Source organism: Ammospiza caudacuta, chromosome 16 (genome assembly GCF_027887145.1).
Source record: "Ammospiza caudacuta isolate bAmmCau1 chromosome 16, bAmmCau1.pri, whole genome shotgun sequence".
Lineage (NCBI taxonomy): Eukaryota > Metazoa > Chordata > Aves > Passeriformes > Passerellidae > Ammospiza > Ammospiza caudacuta.
Genome location: NC_080608.1, coordinates 13,932,442 through 13,954,874, shown reverse-complemented (window position 1 = coordinate 13,954,874; position 22,433 = coordinate 13,932,442). Strand labels below are relative to the sequence as shown.

Genomic DNA, 22,433 nt, shown 5'->3' with positions numbered 1-22,433 from the left:
ATCCAGTAAAATACAGAAAACTTCACAAAAGGTATCAACTGACTGTTTGCTAGGTTAAACACATGGCAAAACAAGCCAGAACAGCTCACTAGCTGTCTTTCTTTGGCTCACTTTGGAAGAGATGCTAAAAACTCCCAGATCAAAGACTGAAACAGAAAAAGCCCTTTGACTGACAACCTTAATTTGCAGCTGAAGCAATCCCAACTACTGCTGTCTTCTGGGAAATTCAGTACTTTAACAGATGTCCTTAGACTGTTTTAGGGAATTATTAAAAATATTTGGAAATCCTTTTAAATTTTTACAGGCAATTTAAAAATAATGCCTCACAGTTGGCGTGTTTGTAGTTCAGATGGTCAAAAGGAACAGCTTTGATCTGATCCTATGGATTCACAGACTTCACACAGTAAGTGCCAAGTGAAGCTTGTGGAAATAATGGAAATGGTGAATTTCCTGCAGGCTTGACAAAATAATGGTAAAAATAAAATCTTAAAGCATAATCTAGGCTGGCAAGGAGCAGTCTATGGAGAAGTCACTAAGAGGACCATTTTCCTGCTCAACCCCACCTCTCAGTGACATTACAGGAAGCAAACACTGCTCAGTGCTCAGCTGGAATGTCAGAGGGCAAAATCTTGTTTTCTGTAAGGCAAGCAGCCAGCAAAAGCTCTCCTGCTTCTGGCCCACAGCCACAGGCAGCACTCACCTGCCTGCACCCCTGGGTGCTGTTCTGTGTGGGTAATAAATATATTCCTTTCTTCAAATCCAACCAGCAGCTAAATGAGATAACAGCAATAACAGCAATTTCCTGCACTGCATTTTCCACTGGTAGGGACAGCTCAGAGCTGCACCTCGGTTTTTTCTGGTTTGGAGCAGCAAGAATTCATTGCCCAGTAACTGAAAGACAGAGCAGTAATTTTAGGGCGCCTGAAATGTTCTTCATCAGGAATGGCAAACCTCTAATGAAAAGCCACAAAGAGACTTCTGCAGTTTCAATTTGTGTGGCCAGGCCCAGAGCAGTGCTGAGGACACCCCATGTTGTGCAGCTCACTCATTAGTGCAGGTATCAGGCATGGCCCCTGACCCATCAGGAAAGCTGACCTGGTGACCCTCACTCTGTCACTTTTGGTGAGCTGACACAGACATGCTTAAATGAGTCCTTCTAACCCAGATCTGCATGCTCCCAAACCACTTGCTCCTCTTTCAAAGGGAAGCACCAGGAAAACGTCACTGAGGTTTGGAGTTTCTGAACCACAGAGGTCTCCAGAACACACTGTGAGCAGTCAATAAAACCAGGACCTGTCCCCAAGGGTGCACTTCCTCCTGCCTTGGGAACAGAAATTCCTTTGGAGAGTATATGATGCTGGAAACATTCAGAATTGCCCCCTTAAAATAGAGAGTTAGGAGGAGATTGAGTAAAACCCCTTCAGAACTGAGAGATGCTGCAGGATCAGGGAACTGGTACCACCATGAGCACCAGCAAAGCTCACAGAACATTGTGCAGACACCATGCACCTCCTGAAGAGCAAACTGGGAGCACTGGACAACATCTACCTTTGCCGGTGAAGAAAAAAAATGGGGAGCATCTACTGAACCCCATCCCTAAGGTCCTGCTTGGAACAGCAGCCTGGCCTTCATCCATACCAGCAGAAAATCCAGACTTCATGCTAAACTTGCAAACCAACCATTACTGCTTCTGTGTCAAAAGCTCTTCCTCCTTTTTCTGGTCTAGATCCCCACTGCAGGAATAGGATTTTCCCCAGAAGCTTCCTGGCATAAAAATTTAAGGCATGTAGCTAAATCCTTAGGTGATAAGATTGAAAATAGCCCTTAATATGATTTAAACATACTTTTTGTTGTTTAACCACTGAGTCTCTTTTCATCTTGATTTTGTCCTTCAAACAGCTGAACATAATAATGTTCATGTTACTAAATCCCTTTCTTAGTAAAACTTCTGATTTGACAGCGTAAGCTTTTTACAGCAGAATGAAAGCAAACTGTGAACAGAATTGGTAACAAACAGATTAAAACAAACGTTTTAAAATGGCCAAGTATGTGCTAGATGTGTGTCTGAAGATGGTGATTTTTAGGAAGCAGGCAGTAGGTTCAGTGGAGATGTAACAAAATGTAGTTTGCATCTTCTTCTTCCAGGAAACAAACTTTATCACAAGTGGAATGTGCCGAGGTCATGTAAGCTGGCACAGCTCTGACCTACACTCAAAAACATAAATGAAGCATCATGAGCTTGGTGTGCTGTGCTACAACTTCTGACGTTTTATCAAGAGCTCAAATGCTTAAATAAAAAAAAAAAAATTCAAGTTCTGTTTTCTATACAAAGTTCAGTCACCTTCACAGAATATGTTTTACAGTACCATGAAGCTCAGAAAATACTGTGGTCCCACCCAGTGTGACATATTCTAACGGCACAGATAGTGCAGGTCCAATGCCACAAACCCCTCTCTTTCATGGCACTTCCTGAAGTTCTTTTAGTAACAATAGAAACAAAAGATAAATTTCCTTCTGCTCCATTAAAGCAATTATCTTCGACTCTTCTTTTTGAAGTGCAGAGAAGGCAGGTCTGTGATATGAGATCTAAATGACTGGGTTCTGCTTCTGGAAGGCTACCCAAAGGGGTTTGGATCCTTCAAAGTGATTTATTTCTGGCAATCTAGGGGTTTTTCTCTTTAGAAGAATACCTGTAATAATCTCATGAACAGAGCGTTTTGAGAGATTGGCTGCTTCTTCAAGATGCCTAATCAGCTACTTTGCAGCTGAGACTCTTCTGAAAATTAAATTACACCATGTCTGCTGATATTAAAAAACAACACTGAAAAAATTCCAAGGCATTTCACCTGCCTTGACTTCATTGCTGCTCTTCTTTCTTTTTTACTTCGCTGACTTATAATGTAAGGAAAACCACAGGTGACTTGATGAAACCAACAGACATACACATGAAAATAAAATGCAACTGTGCATGCTGGAGGTTCTCTTCAGTATCCACAGGGGTGGGAAATCTGGGTTTGAAGCATCTGATCTGCTTTACAAACATCAGGTTTTTGTAACACCTGAAGGCTGCTGCACATCCACAAAACCTTCTCTGTAGTAGGACTGAAGGGATCATTACTGGCTTTGGAAAAACGTCTGATGATTGAAGCAAGCTCAGCTCCAGGAGCCCTCTGGTAAGGCAGAGAAATGAAATGAAGAGAGAAGCACAAGTTGTGAAACAACCAGCTAACTCTGAAAATGCTTCAAGCTCTTCCCTGCACTGAGAGCTCACCCAAAGGAGACACACCAGAGTCAATCAAACGTGTGCTGATGATTAACTCAGCATCCCTGGGGAACAGCTCTCCCTTGCACAAACAAATCCAGGCTCAAACCAATGCTCTAAAACAGGTCAACAGCAGACCTGGGTTCTCAGCACAGTGCTCAGCCCCTCCAGCATAAAATCAACCAAGTATTCTCTAAACATTTCAATTTCCTTGAATTCCTGTGCAGAAAAGCCAAGCTGCTGCACCTGCTGCTGCTCCAATCTGATCCTTGTCTGCAAGGAGGTGGTGGAGCAGCAGGACTGTGGATTTGTGCTAAGTTATATCCTATTTTCTGCCTTGGGCTGATCAGAGTCCAGTGGTGACAGATCTCCTGCTGAAGTAAACACACTGTAGGTAGGCACAGGAGAGAGGGAGAGAAAAGAAGAGAGTTCTGCTGAGGCTCAAAAATATTCTAAATCATCCAACACTACAGCTACTCCACTGCTTGTAACTTTTACTCCAGTCAAGCTTGCAGACCTCTGTTCGTGTGTTTTCATTTTTATGGCCTTTCTGGTGTCCCTACTGCCTGCCTTAAACATCTTTTAAAACTGCCAGTAAATCATACTTCAATACCTATAAAAGATATTGGAAGACACTATCAAAATTATACAGAACTACTAATTTCTTACTTTCCCTTACCACCAACACTACTTGGACCATACTACAACCAGAAACAATTAAGATCTCAGTGAATGAGGTTTACAGAACACATGTTTAAGAGCACATACTGTTATTACTAAGAAAAGCACAGCAGTATTTCCCAGAAATCAGATTCAGCAGAGACACTGGGGCTCTGCAATGCTCACACATCCTTTTAGGCATTCTGTTACTGCACTGCGTAATGCCAAGTTATATATCCAGATATTTTTCTCCAGGAAGGCTAATAAGGTGGATACCTCTGAACACTGCTTTGAAATTACAGCTTTCCTTTGCTGCATGTCATGGATGGCTTGCTTCTTGTATTAGATTATAAATGGCCATGCCAACTTACGGGTGCGTGCGCAGCACGAAACACAGCAAAGCTCCTAGCAGAGGCCCCTGGTGTGACTGAAATTCAGCTGCTGCTAATAAGAGGAAGGGAAAACATTTCCATCTGTCTGGATTGGGGAAAAAAGGATTTGTGATTCATCTGCATCCATATGCTGGTATGTAGACAATACTTATGGACACACAGACATATGCGAGGTAACCAGCAACAGGAACCAAATCAATCACAGATCACAGCATGTGATTTGCCTAATTATGAGTAACACCTCACATTTTTTATCTGTGCAAAAAGCACTCTGTGAGCGAGCAGATGGTGCTGCTAGGGGATGGCACCAGCCTTGACAGTTGCAGATGCAGAGCATTTACACAGCGCGCCGAAAAAATGACACAACACAAGCTGCTTCCTGGGAAAAAGACTCAAATTGAACAAGTGTCACCAAACAAAATGCATGTATTTATTGATGTTCTGAACTTATCTGATCCAGCCCCTCTCTTCCAATCAAATATATAGGTGCAGGCCAGGGAGTGATGCTATCTGGGCAGCTTTGAAGTCTCTCAGAAGTGCCACGTGAGCTGCCTAGCACAGAGCAGTGGAGGTGCAGACCAACCTGAGTCTAGTTACAACCTGCAAACCATTTAGATCCACACAAGCAGAATCAATAGGAAGGAACCCTGCAGAGAAAGCAATTACACTGCAAAAGCAACTAAATTACAGCATGGTGAGGGGCTGGGAAGCAAGATGCAGGCAGCCCTCCTCACTCGTCTGATTACCCATTGGAGTTCTCTCCCATGCATCTGGCCTGTGAAATGACAAGGTGCAGCCCAGACATGTTCCTGCAATAAAAGTGTTTCAGTTTCTGGGCTCCTGTCACAATTAAAAAGCTCTTATTTATGAGCCCCATTGTTCAGGTTTGCTGTGCTCCACAGGTAAATTCAGGATTGTGCTTCAGAAAATATGTCTGAAGGGCACAGGGAACTCTCCTTTTCAACTGCTTCATGGGAGTAATAATCTCATTTCCTGGATCTGCAATTATTTATTCATTGGAGACTGTCCACTTGCCACTGCACAAGACACAAAGATTATCTGACCATTCCTGCTGGAAAATTCAGCTTTTCTATTTCAATTCTTTTATTTGCGGTTTTTCTGCATTTTTTTTCCTGAGCTGCTGTAAATGCCTACTCTGTGTGACAGGTTGGAAGCAGCTATAAAATGATTGATGAAAACCATATTTAGGCCTTGTTGTGGGAATATTTATTGTAGAAATATGCTCAGTTAACCCTGTAGGGGAAGGGCAGGAAAGGAAGGCTGGGCCTATGAGTGTACCTCTGATACCGAAGTGATTTATCTGCTTTAATTATGATACAGGGTTATGGGGTCACAGAAACATCAGCACAAACTGGTTTTGAATTGCTGAAGTTCAGGCACATTGTTTCCTCTGCTGAAACGAACAATAACTGCCTTTAAGGATGCTGTGTGAGTCTACAAGACCAGAGTCTTCCTCCCCAGGATAAAGAGAGGGGCCAAGCTCTGAGCTGCAGAGCTGGAGCAGTTTGAGTGTGAGTTAATGTCAGACAGGAACTGTCTCAGAGGGGCAGAACTGCAAACTTCACTGCCTTGGAGAGGCTGAAAATCCAAGAGCTGAGGTGAGAGGGCACTTGGACAGGTAAAATGACAGATGCAGATGAGATGTGGAATTAGGCTGGTCTGAAGGGAAGATCCTAAATCAGGATGCTAAATCATTGCCACAGTGCACGCATGCACCCACAGCGAGAGCACAGCAGCACAGGTGTGATCAGCAGCACAGGTGCAGGAGCAGGATGTTTGTGCTGGGATTTGGATGGATCTTGTGGCTGCCAGTCAACAGACACTCCTGAGAATCTGCTCAGGGGTGAGGAGAGGAGGGAGCACAGGCTATTGCTGTGCTACAGGAACACACATCCCTAACCAGCTCCACTGGGGAGTGGGATTTCAAGAGATGTCAGGCTGGCAGAAAAAGCAGCAGATGCTTTTTCCATGCCTGGAAGAAGACAGGAAAGTTGTCTGGGGAAATGGTGAGTAAAGGCAAAAGCAGCCAAAGAGAATGGGATGTGTGAAGGGAAAACAGAGCCCAGGGAGGAATATCAGAGCCAAGGACCCCAATTACTCTTTGGGCAATCAGCAGGGTGGCTCAACCTGACATCTCCTGCTTTGCAAAGGTATTTTTCTGCTGGTGTTTTTATTCCTGAAGTCCTTCCCAAACTTTGGAGGAACAGAACTGATCAGTGAAGGCACCCAGCCAGTGGCTCCTACAGCAAAGGGCACAGGAAGGGTCCTGCCTGTGTGCTCCTGTTTCTTCTGCTTCACCTAAGCTGCCCCTCCCAGCATGCTGCATCGCAGATAATGCTGCAGAGAGAAACTAAAAGCCTCCTGCTCCCCCAACTTGGTACCAACATCAAGGCTCATCATTTATAAATAACAGTTGGGATCTTCAGAAAACAAAGAGCAAAAGTCAGTTTGCAGGAGGAGCTGGGGTTTTCATTAGGTAGCAGAATACAGATAAAATATTATAGCTCCAAGCAGCAGCAGACATGCCATCAAAGGTGCTTCTCAAGCCAGCTGTGACAACATGCATGCCACTGCCCTGTGTGGCCTTTATTTCATTTAAAGACTGAGGGATGGAGGATACAGGCTCTGAACATCCAACATGGAAAGCAGGAGAAGAAACTCATCAACTCACTTCTGCCTTCTAACCATGGACACCAAGACCCTAAATCAGCTTCAGCTGAGCAGGTACTCCTGATCTCTCACAGCAATTTGTGTGTTTGGATTATGGATTATTTGGCTTCACCTGCATGTAGGACACAACAGTGATTCTGCCTGCGGGGAAATGCCAGCTGCTCTAAGGTCATAAAAGATGCGGCCACTCCTAACCTGCAAAATACACCTAGAAAAACCAGGATTTTAGGATAAACAATGAACTGTTCACACTTTTACCAATCACCCTAATCAAAAGAAAGACAAAGGCTTTTGGCTGAAAAACTGAAATCCTTTCTGGAGAGGAATGCCTGATCTGTCAGACAGTGACCTCTCTTTTCCCCTCAATCAACCCACTGCCTTCAGTTTATTTGTTTTTCTGATTTTAAATATTGATGTCTTACAAAGCTTCTCTTTGGCAAAAACCACATCTGACTCTTCAGCTGTGCAGCCCTGGGCTGCGGTCCTGTCAGATGACATCCAAGAAGGCTCAGTTTGCACTGGCACATCAAAAAGAATTCCCAGGCTCTGTGAAGAGCAACAAGGATGATTCAGAGAACAGCAAACCTCCCCAAATCAGCAACCACCCATTCCAGCTTCTGCAGCTGCTGCTGTTTTTTTAGCACTGAATCAGGACTCAGATGTTCACCACTTCACTGGATGTCCCACCACAAATCAGGCCCTTGTCTAAATCAAGAGAGAAGCACTGGAATCACACAATATTTTGCTCAAGGAGAAGAAGGAACTAGAAGCAGAATATCAAGCTGCAGCTGGAAAGAAAGAGTAAATAAAAAGCCTAGGTCATAAAAGCAATTTTTAGTGCCTAGGTTTAGATTACTAATCAAGAATCCAACTAAGTAACCTGCCCCAACTATAATACCGTGAAAATCTTGGCATTTCCTCAACATTTTCATGAACAGTGATTTACGAATCACTGCTGAATTTGAAATAAACTTTAAAAAAATCCTTCCCTTGTAGACCATAAAGAAGAGTTCTCCAAAGGAGGATGTGCCTCTGTCCTTAGAAGGGATATTCCTGGGGAAAGTGGGATGACAGCAGCACTGGATGTTCCCTGGGGAACCTCAGAGGTGAAAAGGCAAAAGCCAAGGAGGCTTTAGCTCTACCCATGAAAAAATTAAGGATTGAAAGTGAGGAATCTCCCACAGTTTTATGTAAGGATGGTTATGCTTGATAGATGAACAAGGAAGAAATTCTGGGAGCTGAAGCACTTTCAGTTTTCCTTTTGTTCCATGGGTTATTCTGTTTCAGAGTGAAAACAAGAGCAGACTCCTGCTAGTACTTGGTACAACCTGCCTCAGAACATTTTAAGGCCAGGCTGGAAGCAGCCCTAAAATCCCATGGGACTCAGAATCACAGCACATCAGGAGGAAATCAATGGACATGTAACGTTTTATACTGAAAACCTGGAGTAAATCAAGGAAAAAAGAAACAACAAAACCAAAAAAAACGAGGCATCATGGAAACTGCTTTCTTTCACCACCCCCCAACATGAACAAGTTTTTACTGCATGTGCATTTATAGGAAACATGTTCTAACCAGGAAGATCTTAAAAGCCAAAGAAATGGTACTTTATCTTTCAAGAGCAGCACGCTAGTTTTCCCAAGACCATCAGCAAATTTGTCCTAAAAGTAAAGGAGCAAATTTAAATTAATTCTTGTTTTTACCTGCATTCTTTCTTCTCCAAATACATCTGTTATTTAGAAATAAAACAAAGAGGTATGGTAACTGGTAAACGAAACCTGGAAAATCTGACTTTGCTTTCCTGTCATACATCAAAGAACCCAGGAGCTGAGCTGTCTGTAAAACCAGCTCTGTGTGCCTGCACTTCCTAATGACAGCACAGCTTGTCTGTCAACTCTTGCCTTACAAAATACAGAACTTTACTGCCCAAATAGTTTTGATCAGCAGAAGAGCTGCAGAAATGTTTGCTGTCCTGTGGTAAAAAGATACAAAGATCTGCTCTTCAGGCTTCTTGAAAATGAGGAAAACGTCATTTTTCTTTATAATTGGATCTTCCTATTTGTCTTTCAGTATTTCTATTTTCCTGTATCTTTCCTGTACCTTCCCTCTACCATACTGCATCAAGTTTTATTTCTTTTTCATTTTTAGTATTAAGAAGTTGTTTTTGTATTTCAGCCTCTACAAAGCAGCCAGGATCCTGATTGTCAGCAGCAATGTCTAGACATGGTAAACCCTTAAACTCAAAGCCTTTGCACTTCAGAGAGAGAAATGCAGCCCCTAGAGTTCCTCATGTTCCCTGTGCCCCACTGTCCTCCTTTTCACAGCTGAAATAGAAACAATTTCTGGGATTGAGGCAAAAATTCAGTGCAAAAGCTGAGAGCCCACAGAGCTCACTTGGAGCTGGGATGCCCATCACTCATTTTTGCTGCCACAGGGTCCAGCTGCAGAAGTTTAGAATGAAGAGGAGGTGGGAATGGGACCAGAGCAGCAAAACAAACTCATGATCTGAACAGTTTCTCTCTCCTCACACAAGCAGCTCAAGAGAGAAATTTTACTTGTCAAAGGGAAAAAGCAAAATACATTGACATATCATCTGGGAAATTCTCTGTCTCCTTCATCCTCCTGTGTTTAACTCCACAGCTGTTAACTTGTCCACATCAACTCTAAACTCCCTCACAAGAAGGTGAAAAACACTGAGTATAAGATGCTTATGCACCTTATGGGGTCAGACTCTTCTGCAATGATCACATCACATTTTCTGAACACAAACCCTCCACTGATGGCAGGGTAGGGAACCACAAGCCCCTGGTTCCCAGGGTTAGTTCAGAGGTGTACCCAAAATGCAAATACAGACAAAAGCTGAGGTAGGTAACCCACTGGGCACAGCTGATTTGCTTTAGTAGGTGTTGATTACACTGCTCATATTGCATGAAATTAAAAAGCTTACAAATGTTATGAGCCATTACCCTTCCATTTAGGAGATCTTATGACAAGTTAGCAAGATCTAATGAAATCCCCTTTAAAATGCCATAGGCAGTCTCCACGAGATTTTGCTTTGAAATGCAACTTGTGGAGTTATTTCTGAAAGTTTGTTTACATCAGAGCTTCCTTTCCTGCACATCTTTGGGATGCTCTGATTTGGAAGCTGGTGGGATACTTCAGTTCCCTGTTGTGCTCTCAATGTGGGGCACACAACACCAGCTCCTTACAGAAACAACCAGGAACAGGCATAGCAGGATTTAATCCTGATGCTGTTTGTCACAGCCAGCCTACAAAATTCCCAGCAAAATTCAAAGCTGAAGACTTCTCACCAATTTTACTATGAAGGTAAAGGGAAATATTTTCATAGTTGCTGTAAAATTTACTTAACTTTCACCTCTTCAGCACACTGGAAATATCACAGAGCCACTAACTGCCCCCAGAGCCCTGGGGCAGCCAAGGTTCAGACTCAAGTAGGCTCTCTGGATTTCATTGCTTCAGAATAAAATTTATTATTGGAGAGAATTTCAGTTTTATAAATCCCACTGGGCACTCACAGCCTACTGCTGTCCACGGACTCAAATCTGCTTTGGATGGTGATGGCAGAAATATCTGTACATGAGGTGAGGGCATTTCTGCCAGAATGATGCTTTTTGCAACTTGTTCTTTCACTGCATCCCCTGCTGAGTGCCAGCTCTCCTCTCTGCTGACCTCTGTGGGGCAAGGAAGACTCAAAGTGACCCAGCTGAGAGACACCTGCAGCCAGAGAGCACTGGAATGTAACCCAGCGGTGCCACCATGGATGGGTAACAAACCCTGCAGGGAGCACAGGACAGGCACGGCTGCAAGAAGCTTGGCTGTGCCATCCTCAGCAACCTTCTTCTTTTTGTTCATCTGTTCTTTTGTTCATTTCTTTTTGGTTCATCTCCTGAACCAAAGCTCAGCCAAAGGGCACCAGGTTATGAAGAGGAGGTGCTGCAGAAGCTGATCTTGGGTGGTGGGAGAATTTTCTACCTGGAGCTACAGTGGGAGCTGAACTTCCCCAGAGGCAATTCCAGGAGATGAGCACCTCCAGAGCCAGCAGGAGCTCTGACAGGCTCCAATAAAGAGGATTCTGAAAAGAGGATCGCTCTCTTTGAAGGCCCACTCCCTAAGGAGCAGTGGTGCAGGGCTGGTGGCAGCAGGCAGGGACGGCGGAGCGATGGCAGCGCGATGGCACAAACTGCACTTCCTTATTCCCACATGCTGAAACCCTTCAGCACTTTGCTAGAGCAAATCACCAGGAACTAAATCAATGTCCTTTTATTCCTCTGTGAACTTTGACAAAGGAAGAAAAGGAATTATTTTGTCTTCTCCCTCAAAAAATTGCAACCTTCTTTCATGCTATCTATCTAAAAGCTACATTTCTACTACACAGTTTGAGCCTCATACAAAGTTGCAATTATCTTGCCATCTGCATTCTCTTTTTATCCAAATTAGTATGTTATATTGCTTATAAATATGTATTTATGGCTACAAGGCAGGTATGCCCCACTGTGGGCACATGTCACTGTTTAATCCAACTACATGGTTTATTGTTTTGCAGTCAGTATTTTTAGCTTGGAGGCAGGCAGACCTGCAGAGCAAATAACACCAAAGAATACAGCCATTACAGAAGTGCTTTTAAATTACAGCACTCTTATTCCAGAACTGAACATAGTGAGATGAGTACATTGGCAAAATAATTATTTATCACCCTAAAAGCTTCCTTTAAAATTTTTATCATTCAAATACTGGCTGGGGAGAATGCAAAGGACAGAGAAACATATTTTAGGCACTTGCTGGTCTAGCTTTTATTCTGATAAGAACTTACTAAACACCAGTAAAGGGAACAGCAGTTATCAGCCCTAATTCACAACTGGGAATTTTTTGGGCCAAACAGATGCTCCTGCAGAATCCCAGCCAAATGTTAGTGATAGCCCCAGCCCTCCTTCCACTGGAGTCACCACTTATTTTCCATGGCTTCAAATGAGGGCATGTTTGCTCCAACAATCTGAGCAAAGAGGGTGCTCTCAGAGACACTCCCTGCCATACTGAGTGGGATAGGGACCTTTAACATCCCCAAAAAAGGAAAATAACAAAAAGACACAGTCCTCTGCCTCTTTTTTCTTTGATGTATTGGGTTTTTCTTTATAACTATTTTTTTAGCTGATTAAAAATAACCAGAAGCAGACCTTCAACATGAAACCAGCTGCATACAATAAGAGACTTGAAAATCTCAAAATGTGTTCAGAGAATTTTGCCATCCCTTATACCTGTGCAACAGCAGAGCTTGGAGCTCCCCCAGGTAGGAATTTTGGTGCCCACATTTAATTCTCTGTTCCTAGACCCATCAATAGCAGAGTCTAAAAGAGAGCTTAAAGGAGGTCAAGCGCTTTTACTGAAGCAAAGTCAAAGTTCTCAGGCAAATCCATATTCTTCTCTTTAAAAGTGTTCAGTGTAAGAAAAATAAAGCCCAGGTGTAAACATTTGCAAACTAAGTTTATTTTTCTTTCCTATCTATGCACTTGGAACGAACATTGAAAGGGCAAACCCATCGTAATCCTATCATGGCAATGTTTTTCTCTGCTTCCTGAAACTGAGATTATCATCTCATTGGTTGTCAGACAGCTCCTGGGAGAAGTAATTCACTGGATTTTCCTGTGTAATCACAGCACAGGATTTTATTTCTGTTGTTATCTGGATGGAAAATGCACACAGCTTCTTCTGTGTCTTGCCCCTTTCAGGTTCCTTACAGACCTGGATGTGCCAGGCTTCAAAACACCCCAACTGCACTAAGCAAGCTAAATCTGGACTAACTCTAAATTGCAAACAACTTGCCTCTTAGCAGCTCATCTCAACACAGGCAGGAAAATTTCCAGTTTTAAATTTCTATTCCAATTAAGGCAATGAAGACTGAAGTCCCCTAAACTGTTGCCACTACTTTCCAGGACATAAAATTAACGATTTCTACTGCTGGGTACAACTTTCAGTCAAAGTTGGTCTGATTTATAAGCAAGCAGATGGTTCACACGATAGTCCACAATAAATTACAACAGTTAGAAAGACAGCTACATTTTGAGAGTGACAGTGCAGCTGAGCTACAGATGGGTTTATAGATGACCCTTCCAATTTTTAATAATCTTCATAATTTATCTGCAAGTAAAGAAATGTGAGAATTCCTAATGTAGCTCCTTGACTAAGTACAAATCACTTTTATTTACACAGGCAATACTTCATGGTCCAGCTATCTTCTTAATTAAAGGCAGCAAGATGCTCATGTTCCATGCAAGGCAAAAACACTGCTCAGTGTGCAATATGTTCAGCTGGGAGTTCAGGATGCTCTGAACCCTCTGGGAAAAGGGAACACATCCATCTCCTTTCTTTAAAAGAAGGCTACAAAGGTGCAAACACTGCTACCACCCACTCATTAACCTCCAGATAAACTTTAGGCTTGTAAAATGGCAAGGTTACATTTTTTTGCAAGCTCTGATGCCTGAAAACAGGTTCCCAACCCATACTACAAATCCAGTACTACTGAGGCAGGACTGGGATGGAAAACAGCAGGAACAGAGATCCTCTTCTCTCTATAAAACCAGAAAGGATTTGGGGGGTCACTCTTGAGTGGTGAGGGAAAAAGACAGCAAATCTTAGGGGTGCCAGATGCAGAGAGAAACCGGATGGCAGCAGGTTTAAGGTCAGTTCATGTCAGCGATTTCTCTCCCTGCATCCAAACCACATCCATCCAATCCTTCTGCTAAAATCTGGAATTTCAGTTGGGATGAGAAGCGCATCTCAGTGCAGCTCCTCTGCCTGTTCAGGTGACGAAGGGAGCAGGACCCAGCAGGGCTCCTTAAGGCACAAACTACAGAAGCTCAGAGCTGCCCACCCAGCAGTCCCCAGGGATGACATTGGGGGGCTTTTCCTCTTCTCTAACTCTTGATCCTCCCTTCCAGCCAAATCAATTTGAAAAAAAGAAATCCACTTTTAAGTGGAAATCCAAAACTATCATTAAAACAGAAGGTAGAGTTCCTAGGAAAGCAAGTCTGTGTGTAATTTTAATTACCAACTTCCTGGGATTCAAAAGATGCAGCAGAGAAGAGGCACCAGTGACAAAGTCAGGCTTTCAAGAATAATCACAATTCTCATTTTGGAAATATTTTGGCAGGGGTTTCCCAGCTCTGTGTGCAGCTCTGCAGCACCACAGAGACACAAGAGTGGGAAAACCCAGGGCATAGAGCTCATGGAACTGCAGCCACTTACAGGAAAAGTGATTTTTCCCTGCCCCTTCCAGGCAGCAGCAATGCTCCTTCACCCACTACACAGAACAATACTGAAGTTAAATTTGTTGAGTTTATAAAGAAAAATAAATTAATTCTTCTATAAATAACCAGCATCTAAAAGTCTTTGGAGTTTATATGAAACCATTATTTATTACTGTACACAACTCTTAGGTTGTTTAATTAAGCATATGAAAAATTGTAGATGTCAGATTATTTCTGGGATGCTCTTTACTATGTTATTTGTCAGATTTGTTTCTGTTACTCTTCACATATTTAAAGCTGCACTATGCACTCCTGAAAACCCAGAGAAGTTCACTCTAGCATTAGTATGGATGTTCATCTGTTACTGAGCTCTGAGTTTGGCACTTCATTTTAACAATATTCATCAGGTTCAGGAACTGCTACCACGCTTCCCTCCAAGACAACACTGGATCATACTACTGCTCTTTAAAAAGATTGATTGTTGATTATTTAACAATATTTTCAAATATTCCGTAACTATAAACCTTTGGTCGACTGCAATCCTTTCATCTGCTTTCAAGAGGCCAAATTCACACACAGCACAGGAAAGCAGAAGTTGTCTGAATGCACCAAGAGCTCTGCTGTTGCCCCCAGCCCAAAAGTAATTCCAGGGCTACCGCAAGCAACCTAAAATCCAGCAGAGGCTATTCCAGTTTATGGCAGAAGTCAGAGGAACAATGTGCATGGTCTGTGTAACTCTGTGGTTGACACAGTTTGCAGGACTCATCTGCTGAGGGCAGCAGGGAGGCTGCGGCTCCCCAGCCTGCAGATCAGAGCTTCTGGCTGGCAGCTACACCCTCCTCCAGCTAACAGCAAAAATAACCCTGGGAGGGGGATAAAGCAAGGAACACACACAGGCCCCACCTTACACTTCTTGTTCCTGGCACTCAGTAATCTGTCAATGGTGTGTGGAAATTACGCCCACAGCCCCAGGAAAGGGACACCTTTTGTACCCCCGGATGTATTAAAATGTAGATCAATATGATAATATGAAAACAGTAAACTCCCCAGTAGCAAGAAGTAGTTCTCACTTCTCTTAGCAATCAAATGTTATTTTCATCAATGTAACTAGAGAAAAAGAAATGTAGGTAGTGATTTGTCAGCCTATTTATCAAAGCAACTGCTGCACCTGGTTCCCACATATTTTATATTAAAAGGTGAATGACATGGAAGGTTTTACAGGTTCTGTTTTAATTCAGGGCTGAAAGCATTTATAGATATGAAGGTTTTCTTATTAAGTTTTCTTCCTGAATCATTATGCTTGTTCAAATGAATTCCTAGCCATCTTTCAGAGGTTACAACCTTCAATAATTAAATGGGGTATGGTATTGGCTGTTTTGCTCATTATGTTCCAAGTTCCAATTTCTACAAGAGCACTGAAATGCTAAGATAAAAGGATGTTAAGTTTATTTAATTAGCTATCTGCCGTTGTTATCAAAAGGGAAGGTTGGTATCTGACTCAAATTAACACTTTAGATCAGGAAACAAGACAGATGATATCTTCTGACACAGATCCTGGAAACTCTGTAATTGTTTCAGTTATTTTAAGGCTGCTCAGGACATACAGGATTGCATTAGAAAGACCAAAAGTCACCAACAGCCAACAAAGTGCTGCTATGAAAATGTTATTTCAATCACACTTGGGTTCTTTCTCATTTCCAGTAGTTAACATTCTTGCCACTTCTGTCAAGCAGTCAGTCTTAGCAGCATTGAATTTTAACTACACATATTTTTAAACCAGCATGAAATAGGACTGAGGACATAATACGGGTTCAATGTGCTAATGAACATCAGATGAGGCCCTTGTGCCAAGGCAGCACCTCTCTGCTATCCAGGTAAGCTGTAATTGTTAAAAGTGAGCTGATTTCAGAGCTACCAGCCATCCCTCTGCCTCAGAAAGAACGGCTCCTCCAGCTGAGGATGTTTTAGGATCTACCTCAAAAGAAAGCAAAGACAGTGTGAAACTTCAGAGGTCCTGAAGAGTTTTAACTGTGGCTGACACAAACCAGAGCCATGGGTGTCAACTGTGGAACGGCCCAGAGGATGTAGTGTCTGGATGAAGCCCTCAAAGCCTCACTCCCCAAACTGTACCTGTACAGAGAGGCCAATGGCCAAAGCAATTTATCCACTAGCCACATCAACCCTGCCCCTTCATGGCTTCTTTCCGTAAGGGCTACAGAAACAAACTTATTCCTTTGCCAAAACTTACTGGTCTTGATCGGATTTCTTTGGCGTAGAGAGGTTTCAAGAATTCTGAATCTCCTTCAAGCTTCAGACCCTTTTCTGTGATCCTCAGGTTCCCCATTCCATCCTGAAAGACAGGCAAAAAAGAAACAACCCTATTAGTTACAATTACTAAATTCACCAGGCTGCCAATAGCTGATTTTTCCCATTGAAGATAACATGTATAGCACTGGGAGGCACTAGAGAATGCAATTACTTGTGTTATGCTTGTAGCTCAGTTTCTGTGGAGAAAAAAAATTCTATTCAGAACTATCTGCAATGCCCCCCAGTAAACCATTTACACAGATGAAAGATGTTCCTTTAAGCTAAGTCATTCTCTACTCACAGAGAGGCAGTGATGCTCTGTGTTAACAGGAAACTGTTCACTGTAATATTCACTGCCTGCCTTTATAATATAATAATATACCTGCTCATTCAGATAAATCCCTGTAAAGAATGTCTGATTAATATCTGTACAGATACACTCAAACAGAGAACTGTACCAAAATATATTTCACCTCTGACACATGAAAGTTCTAATTTTTATTAAGATGACGGATTTAGCTTCACTTAGGCTATAAGTGCTTAGGGAGGGTGTGCAAGAAACAGTGTGAGTAGGAAATTGCACAGGTACATTTATAATCAAAACCACATCAAATGTAAGGTATTATTTTCAAGATTCAGGGTGCTTGTCAAAGTTTGCAAGGACTGAGGTAAACTGTTTTGTTCCGAGAAAAAGATGGTTTGAAGAATACCTTTTAGGAAAAACTGACTGAAATCACCAGGAATAAGTAAAAGTAAAACTAGCACCTCCATGACTAACTCACAGCTGTTTTGGGGATTTTGTAGGAAAGGGGAATACTTGGGTAGAAGGCATAAGAAGATCATAAGAGGAGACCAGGAAAATCCAGGAAAACCACGTGTGCTTGGATATACATCTAGCATGCTTCCCAATCCACAAAAATGAAACCCCACCTGTCTGCTTCCTCTTCCTCCCACTATGAGAGCACCTCCAGCCCCAGATGAGGAATCAGAGTCTCTCCAAGAGAGAGGAGATCTAACCCAGACAAATTTCCATGAACTGCTGCCAAAGGCCTGAACGTGGAGGGATGAAAATCAGCGACCTCGCACGGCTCAGCAGCAGCACTGGTCACCTGCCAGAGCTTCTCCTGTTCCAACAAGAGCCATTCCCAGGTAGTTCCAACTGCTCTTGCCAGGCCCTGGTGTCTCATGAACAAAGGTGATGCTGGTTGATAAAGTGACCGCTGTCATCTCATTTTGAACTCAAGGCTGTGAGCGAATTTGAGAGACAGATGCTGGAAATGCTACTGAGATGGGTCATAAAATGACACTCCCCACATTTGTTGGCCCCAGGTGTAAAATATTTGCCTATGAATTCTGGTTTGGTGGTGGCACAGAAGGGGTTCATTTATCTCAAGCAGCAGTGTGGAGGAAAATGAGTGAAATATGATTATTCACCAAAAAGCCCAGATTAAATTTTGATAGCAGTGTGCTTTGCAATTTGAGCGAGCAGGAGTTATTACAGCTATCTACAGACCCTCACACGGTCTGGGCTGCTAAAAAATCTCTACAGTTTTTTTTTTTTTTTTCCCTAAAATAGATTATCTCAGTAAGGTTACAAGCCCTGAGGGCTTTCACACAGCAGTGTCTTCTCTGGTTTTAATAAGGAAAGTTGCAGGTCAGGCAAGCTGCTGTGTGCCCCAGCCAGCTGCAAGAGGGACCAGCTCTGTGGACATGCAGCGCTGATCCCTCCAGGGCTGCCTCCTCAGCTGAATGGGGGAATACTCTTCCAGAACGTGGACCTAGGGATAAAAAGGGACTTTTCAAGCCACCACTGAAGCTGTGGCAAACCAGCAATTTCGATGACTCACAACCCTGTTCTGTTGTAATGACACAGATCCAGAATCCCACTCTGCTCTTCTCTTGTGTGTCTTTCTGTCCTTCACCCTCTGTCTCCCAAGTGTGGTCCAAAGGATTTTTACATATAAAAAATGTACATAAGGGGAGTTTAGCTGACAGCCAGCAGGTCCTGCACATCCCAAAAGAGGTATCAGGCCTATGGGACAATACGCTACAGCCAAAACATCAAGGACACATTTGATTAATCAAAGTTGGCAAATCCTCTTACAAACCCACTGGACTGGAGAGAAAGAGGCATTTCCCCATGCCTTCTTCTCAATCTTAGATCCTTCTCAAGCTCCACTCCACTCACCTTTCCCTCCTCCTGCATCTGCCAGAAGCAATAAAAGCTGTGCCCACCCCAAATCCTCTCCTGACTTGCAGGTGTTTGGGAGTGCATCAATGCTTAGCACGGACTTACCACGATTAACTCCCCACTGCTCATGTTTCTCATGATTAAAGCTGACAGGTTTTTGTGGTGACAGTCTGGCTCAGCAGGTGAAAAAAAAAGCAAAGGTTGTGCCCTGAGTTAAACAAATATCTTGGCCACTTATCATACAGTTCCTGTAAAATTATATTCCTCTATTATGTCCCATTAAAAAAAATAAGAAGCTCACAGGACTATACAGAGGTCCCAAAATACAGATACATTAGAGAGAAATCATTGTTGGAAAGACTACTTTACATGTTGTTTTGGATAAAGTATCTTCATCCTCCCTAAATTATATGGTTTAATAACAAATAAATGTCATATTCTGCTACAGAGAATAGATATGAAAGTTCCTATGAAATTTCATGGACTGTGACCTATAAAATGTGGCAGAAAACTGCCTAGAGTGACAAAGACCAAGATGTTTTATTAAACATTGTGTCTCTGACTGGTGTATATCCTTATCTGCCACTCTTCTGCTTGTGAATAAGGAAAAGTATTGATTATTTCATACTCTGCCATCTGAAAATCATTGTTTCTCTCTTTTTTACTAATAGACTCTTCAGCAGAGTGAATGACTTTGTAGTGCAGGCACAAGCCTGCTTTGTGGGAGCTCCCAGGAGGGATGCTCCAAACAGGAGGCACAGAGTTCCTCCTTCATCACCTGCAGTGAATTTTTCTGCTTTTTGGGAGGCCATGGCAAAAACTCTCACATCAATTACATCATTTATGCCCTCTCTCTTTTTATGCAGTGCCTTGTACTGGACAGGCATAAAAATTTATGTGCTCTTGCTGACTGCTCTCAGTTGAAAGGGGATAGCAATCCTGAATAACATAAATGTCATTTTGGTGATGCTGGATGAGAAAGGAATTTTGGATTTTAGTAGCTTGAGAAGCATCTCATTTTTACAGCCAATTAAGAATGATGGTATTGCTGTTAGGGGAAGAGCTCAGCATTGATGGTGTCTGATCACCAAAGCTCCTCTCTGCCTTTGCTTGGCAATGTGGCCACACAAGTGGCTAAAGTCCAGTTTATATTTGTTTTACTTTTTAACGATTTGGGTTACTTTAATTTTACTTTTTTAATGGCAAGGCTGGTAGCAGGAAGATCCAGCTAACAGAATAAGAAAAAAACAGCCACCCTAACCAGAGACATTTAACTGCTGTGATAAAGGCTTAAACTGAGAGTAGGTTTAGATGAGATATTAGAAAGAAATTCTTCCCTGAGTGGGAAGGAGGGTGATGCCCTGGCACAGGGTGCCCAGAGAAGCTGTGGCTGCCCCATCCCTGAAAAAGGTCCAGGCCAGGGTGGATTTGGCTTGGAGCCACCTGGGATAGCAGGAGGTGTCCCTGCACAGGGCACGGGGAGGAACACAATGGTTTTTAAGGTCCCTCCCAACCCAAACTTTTCTCTAACTCCACAATAAATACCTGGGATTGGTTCTGGCTGCACTGACCTGGGTTGATCCCACACAGGGGCAGGGGGAATTTCCAGTGCTGTCTCATTCATGGGCAGCTTTATGAGACCAGGCTGGGCTCACGCTGCAGCTTAACCTGCTCAAGAGCCAAGGTGACAGTGACACACATTCCCCGTGTCCCTCGGGCCAGGATCCTCTGTCCTTTACAAACACAAAACGCAGCCTCAAACTCTTCTGTGCTTCCCTCTGCTCTCCTGGCACTGCTGAACAGATTTCCTGTTTATTGAGGTCTTTCTAAGGATTTTAAGGACACTGGTGACAGATTGCTCCAGCTCTCCTGGCCACCACCAGCTCCAGTGGTTGTTTCCCACTGGTTTTCCCTGCATCTCCATCCCTTTCCAGTTTTCAGGAGGAGAATGGTTGCCAAGGTTTGTCTCTGCACAGCAGGTAAGCATTTAATTTTTTTTGCTAGGAATAAACTGAAGTTATGTTCAGCAATGTCCTGTGGGAGAGAATTATCTTTGGAGACTGCTTGTGTCAGATGGCTGAAACACCTGATTATTGTTGCTTGTATTATTGATTGCTGTGCTCTGCATTGCTTCCAGATATGTGCAAGTTATTACACAGCTCAATACATCCAAAGTTAGGAAAAAAATCCTCAGCAAAGGCAAGTGACCTCGTTTTTTTTTTTTTCTCCCTCCTGGGAGGATATCTGTACTGTCCTTTTCTCTCAGACATGATATTAAATGTTTCCAGATTCCAGGTACAAAACACATCATTGCCAGCTCTTCACAGCCTCAAACCTGTTCTAATTGCGTCTGCCCTCCCTCCTTCTCCTCATTTTCTTCGGCTAATTCATCATCTTAATAAGGATCCCAGTATCCAGCTGTGGATCAGCAGCAATATTTTCCTATGGAAGACACCTACCAGCAGCATCAGTCGTATAAAATTTAATCTGGTTATACAGCTTGGTCCAGAGCAACACAGGTAAGGAGATAATGTGTGAAAACTTCTTCCTCTGGCATAAGACCTTGCTTTGAGACAGTTTGTGTGGTCAGCAGAGAAAACCAAGGCAATGTAGCATCAGACAGCACAAATGACCATATCCCTGTGCACAGATCCAGGATTATGCTGTGAATTGCACTCTGAGGTCCCATGTCCATCACTGCCATCACCTCCCTCCCTCTTCTTCTGCTTCCTGACCTCAGATGTCCCTGTCTGATGCCTTGTTGGTAGCATTTGCCTCTAAAGGTGACAGGCACAGGGCAGGAAAACTGAGCTGAGACTTCAGGGGGTGAAGGAAGGTGATCCCAAGCCTTGGATCACTGTGGGACAGAGCTTATCCTGCTCCAGGGAAGGAATGAGACACTGGGGAAGCACAGCTAAAATCCTGCAGCTAAAACAACATTACAGAAGCAGCAAGAGCAGCAATCAGCTAACTCAGTGCTCCCTGCAGAAGGCTCCATCCAGAACCTCCTGACAGCCTGGGAGGTGACAGCTCTAAATGATCTCTGGTGCTGCAGCCATCAGTCACAGGAGACAGGGATGGGAATGAACACAGAGCAGCTGTGGGAGTCACCCACTGGAAAAAGACCTCTGCAAGCTGATGTTGAAGTAGTGTGAGCTGTGTAGGCACTTTCAGCTCCTTCCATGGGTGTGAAGCTATTTGTGACAGCTACAGGAAATCCAGATGGTTTTTGAGCTTGGGAAGGAATTTTGTGCAAGCGGAGGGAATTGCCTGCTCACCATGATGGTCAATGTAAAACTCAGCCCAAACAAAGCCCTTGCAAAGCTCAGAGCCTTTCCTTTCCCATGGTAACTCCTGGTTTTGTGAGCTCCTCTGCATGACTGCAGAAACAGAGGCAGAAAACAACAAGAAGAGCACGAGAACTGAGAGCACACCCCAGCCCCAGCAATGAGATTTGATGCAGAACATCTTGGCTCCATTCCCATCAGACTCACATTGCTTTGAGGGCATTAGGGATGATTTCCACGTGCACATCCCCACAGCACCCTTCTCCTCTGTCTGCTCCTCCCACACTGTCCGGGTGCCCCCCAGAGCCAACACCATTCATGACCAAAGATACTCAGAGAGCCCCATGAAGCTCATGTGGAAAGGAAAATAAATAAATGAAT

At 43.2% G+C, this 22,433-nt stretch overlaps 1 protein-coding gene across 8 annotated transcripts in view; it reads right to left on the bottom strand.

The window, feature by feature from the left end:
- Positions 1-22,433, bottom strand: part of SGCD (sarcoglycan delta) — a 306,728-nt gene that overhangs the window by 59,430 nt on the left and 224,865 nt on the right. For all 8 annotated transcript variants that reach the window (XM_058815052.1, XM_058815057.1, XM_058815058.1 and 5 more), the window contains one exon: positions 16,516-16,617. In XM_058815052.1, coding sequence (XP_058671035.1) covers positions 16,516-16,617 — 102 coding nt within the window. The remainder of the gene's footprint in view (positions 1-16,515; positions 16,618-22,433) is intronic.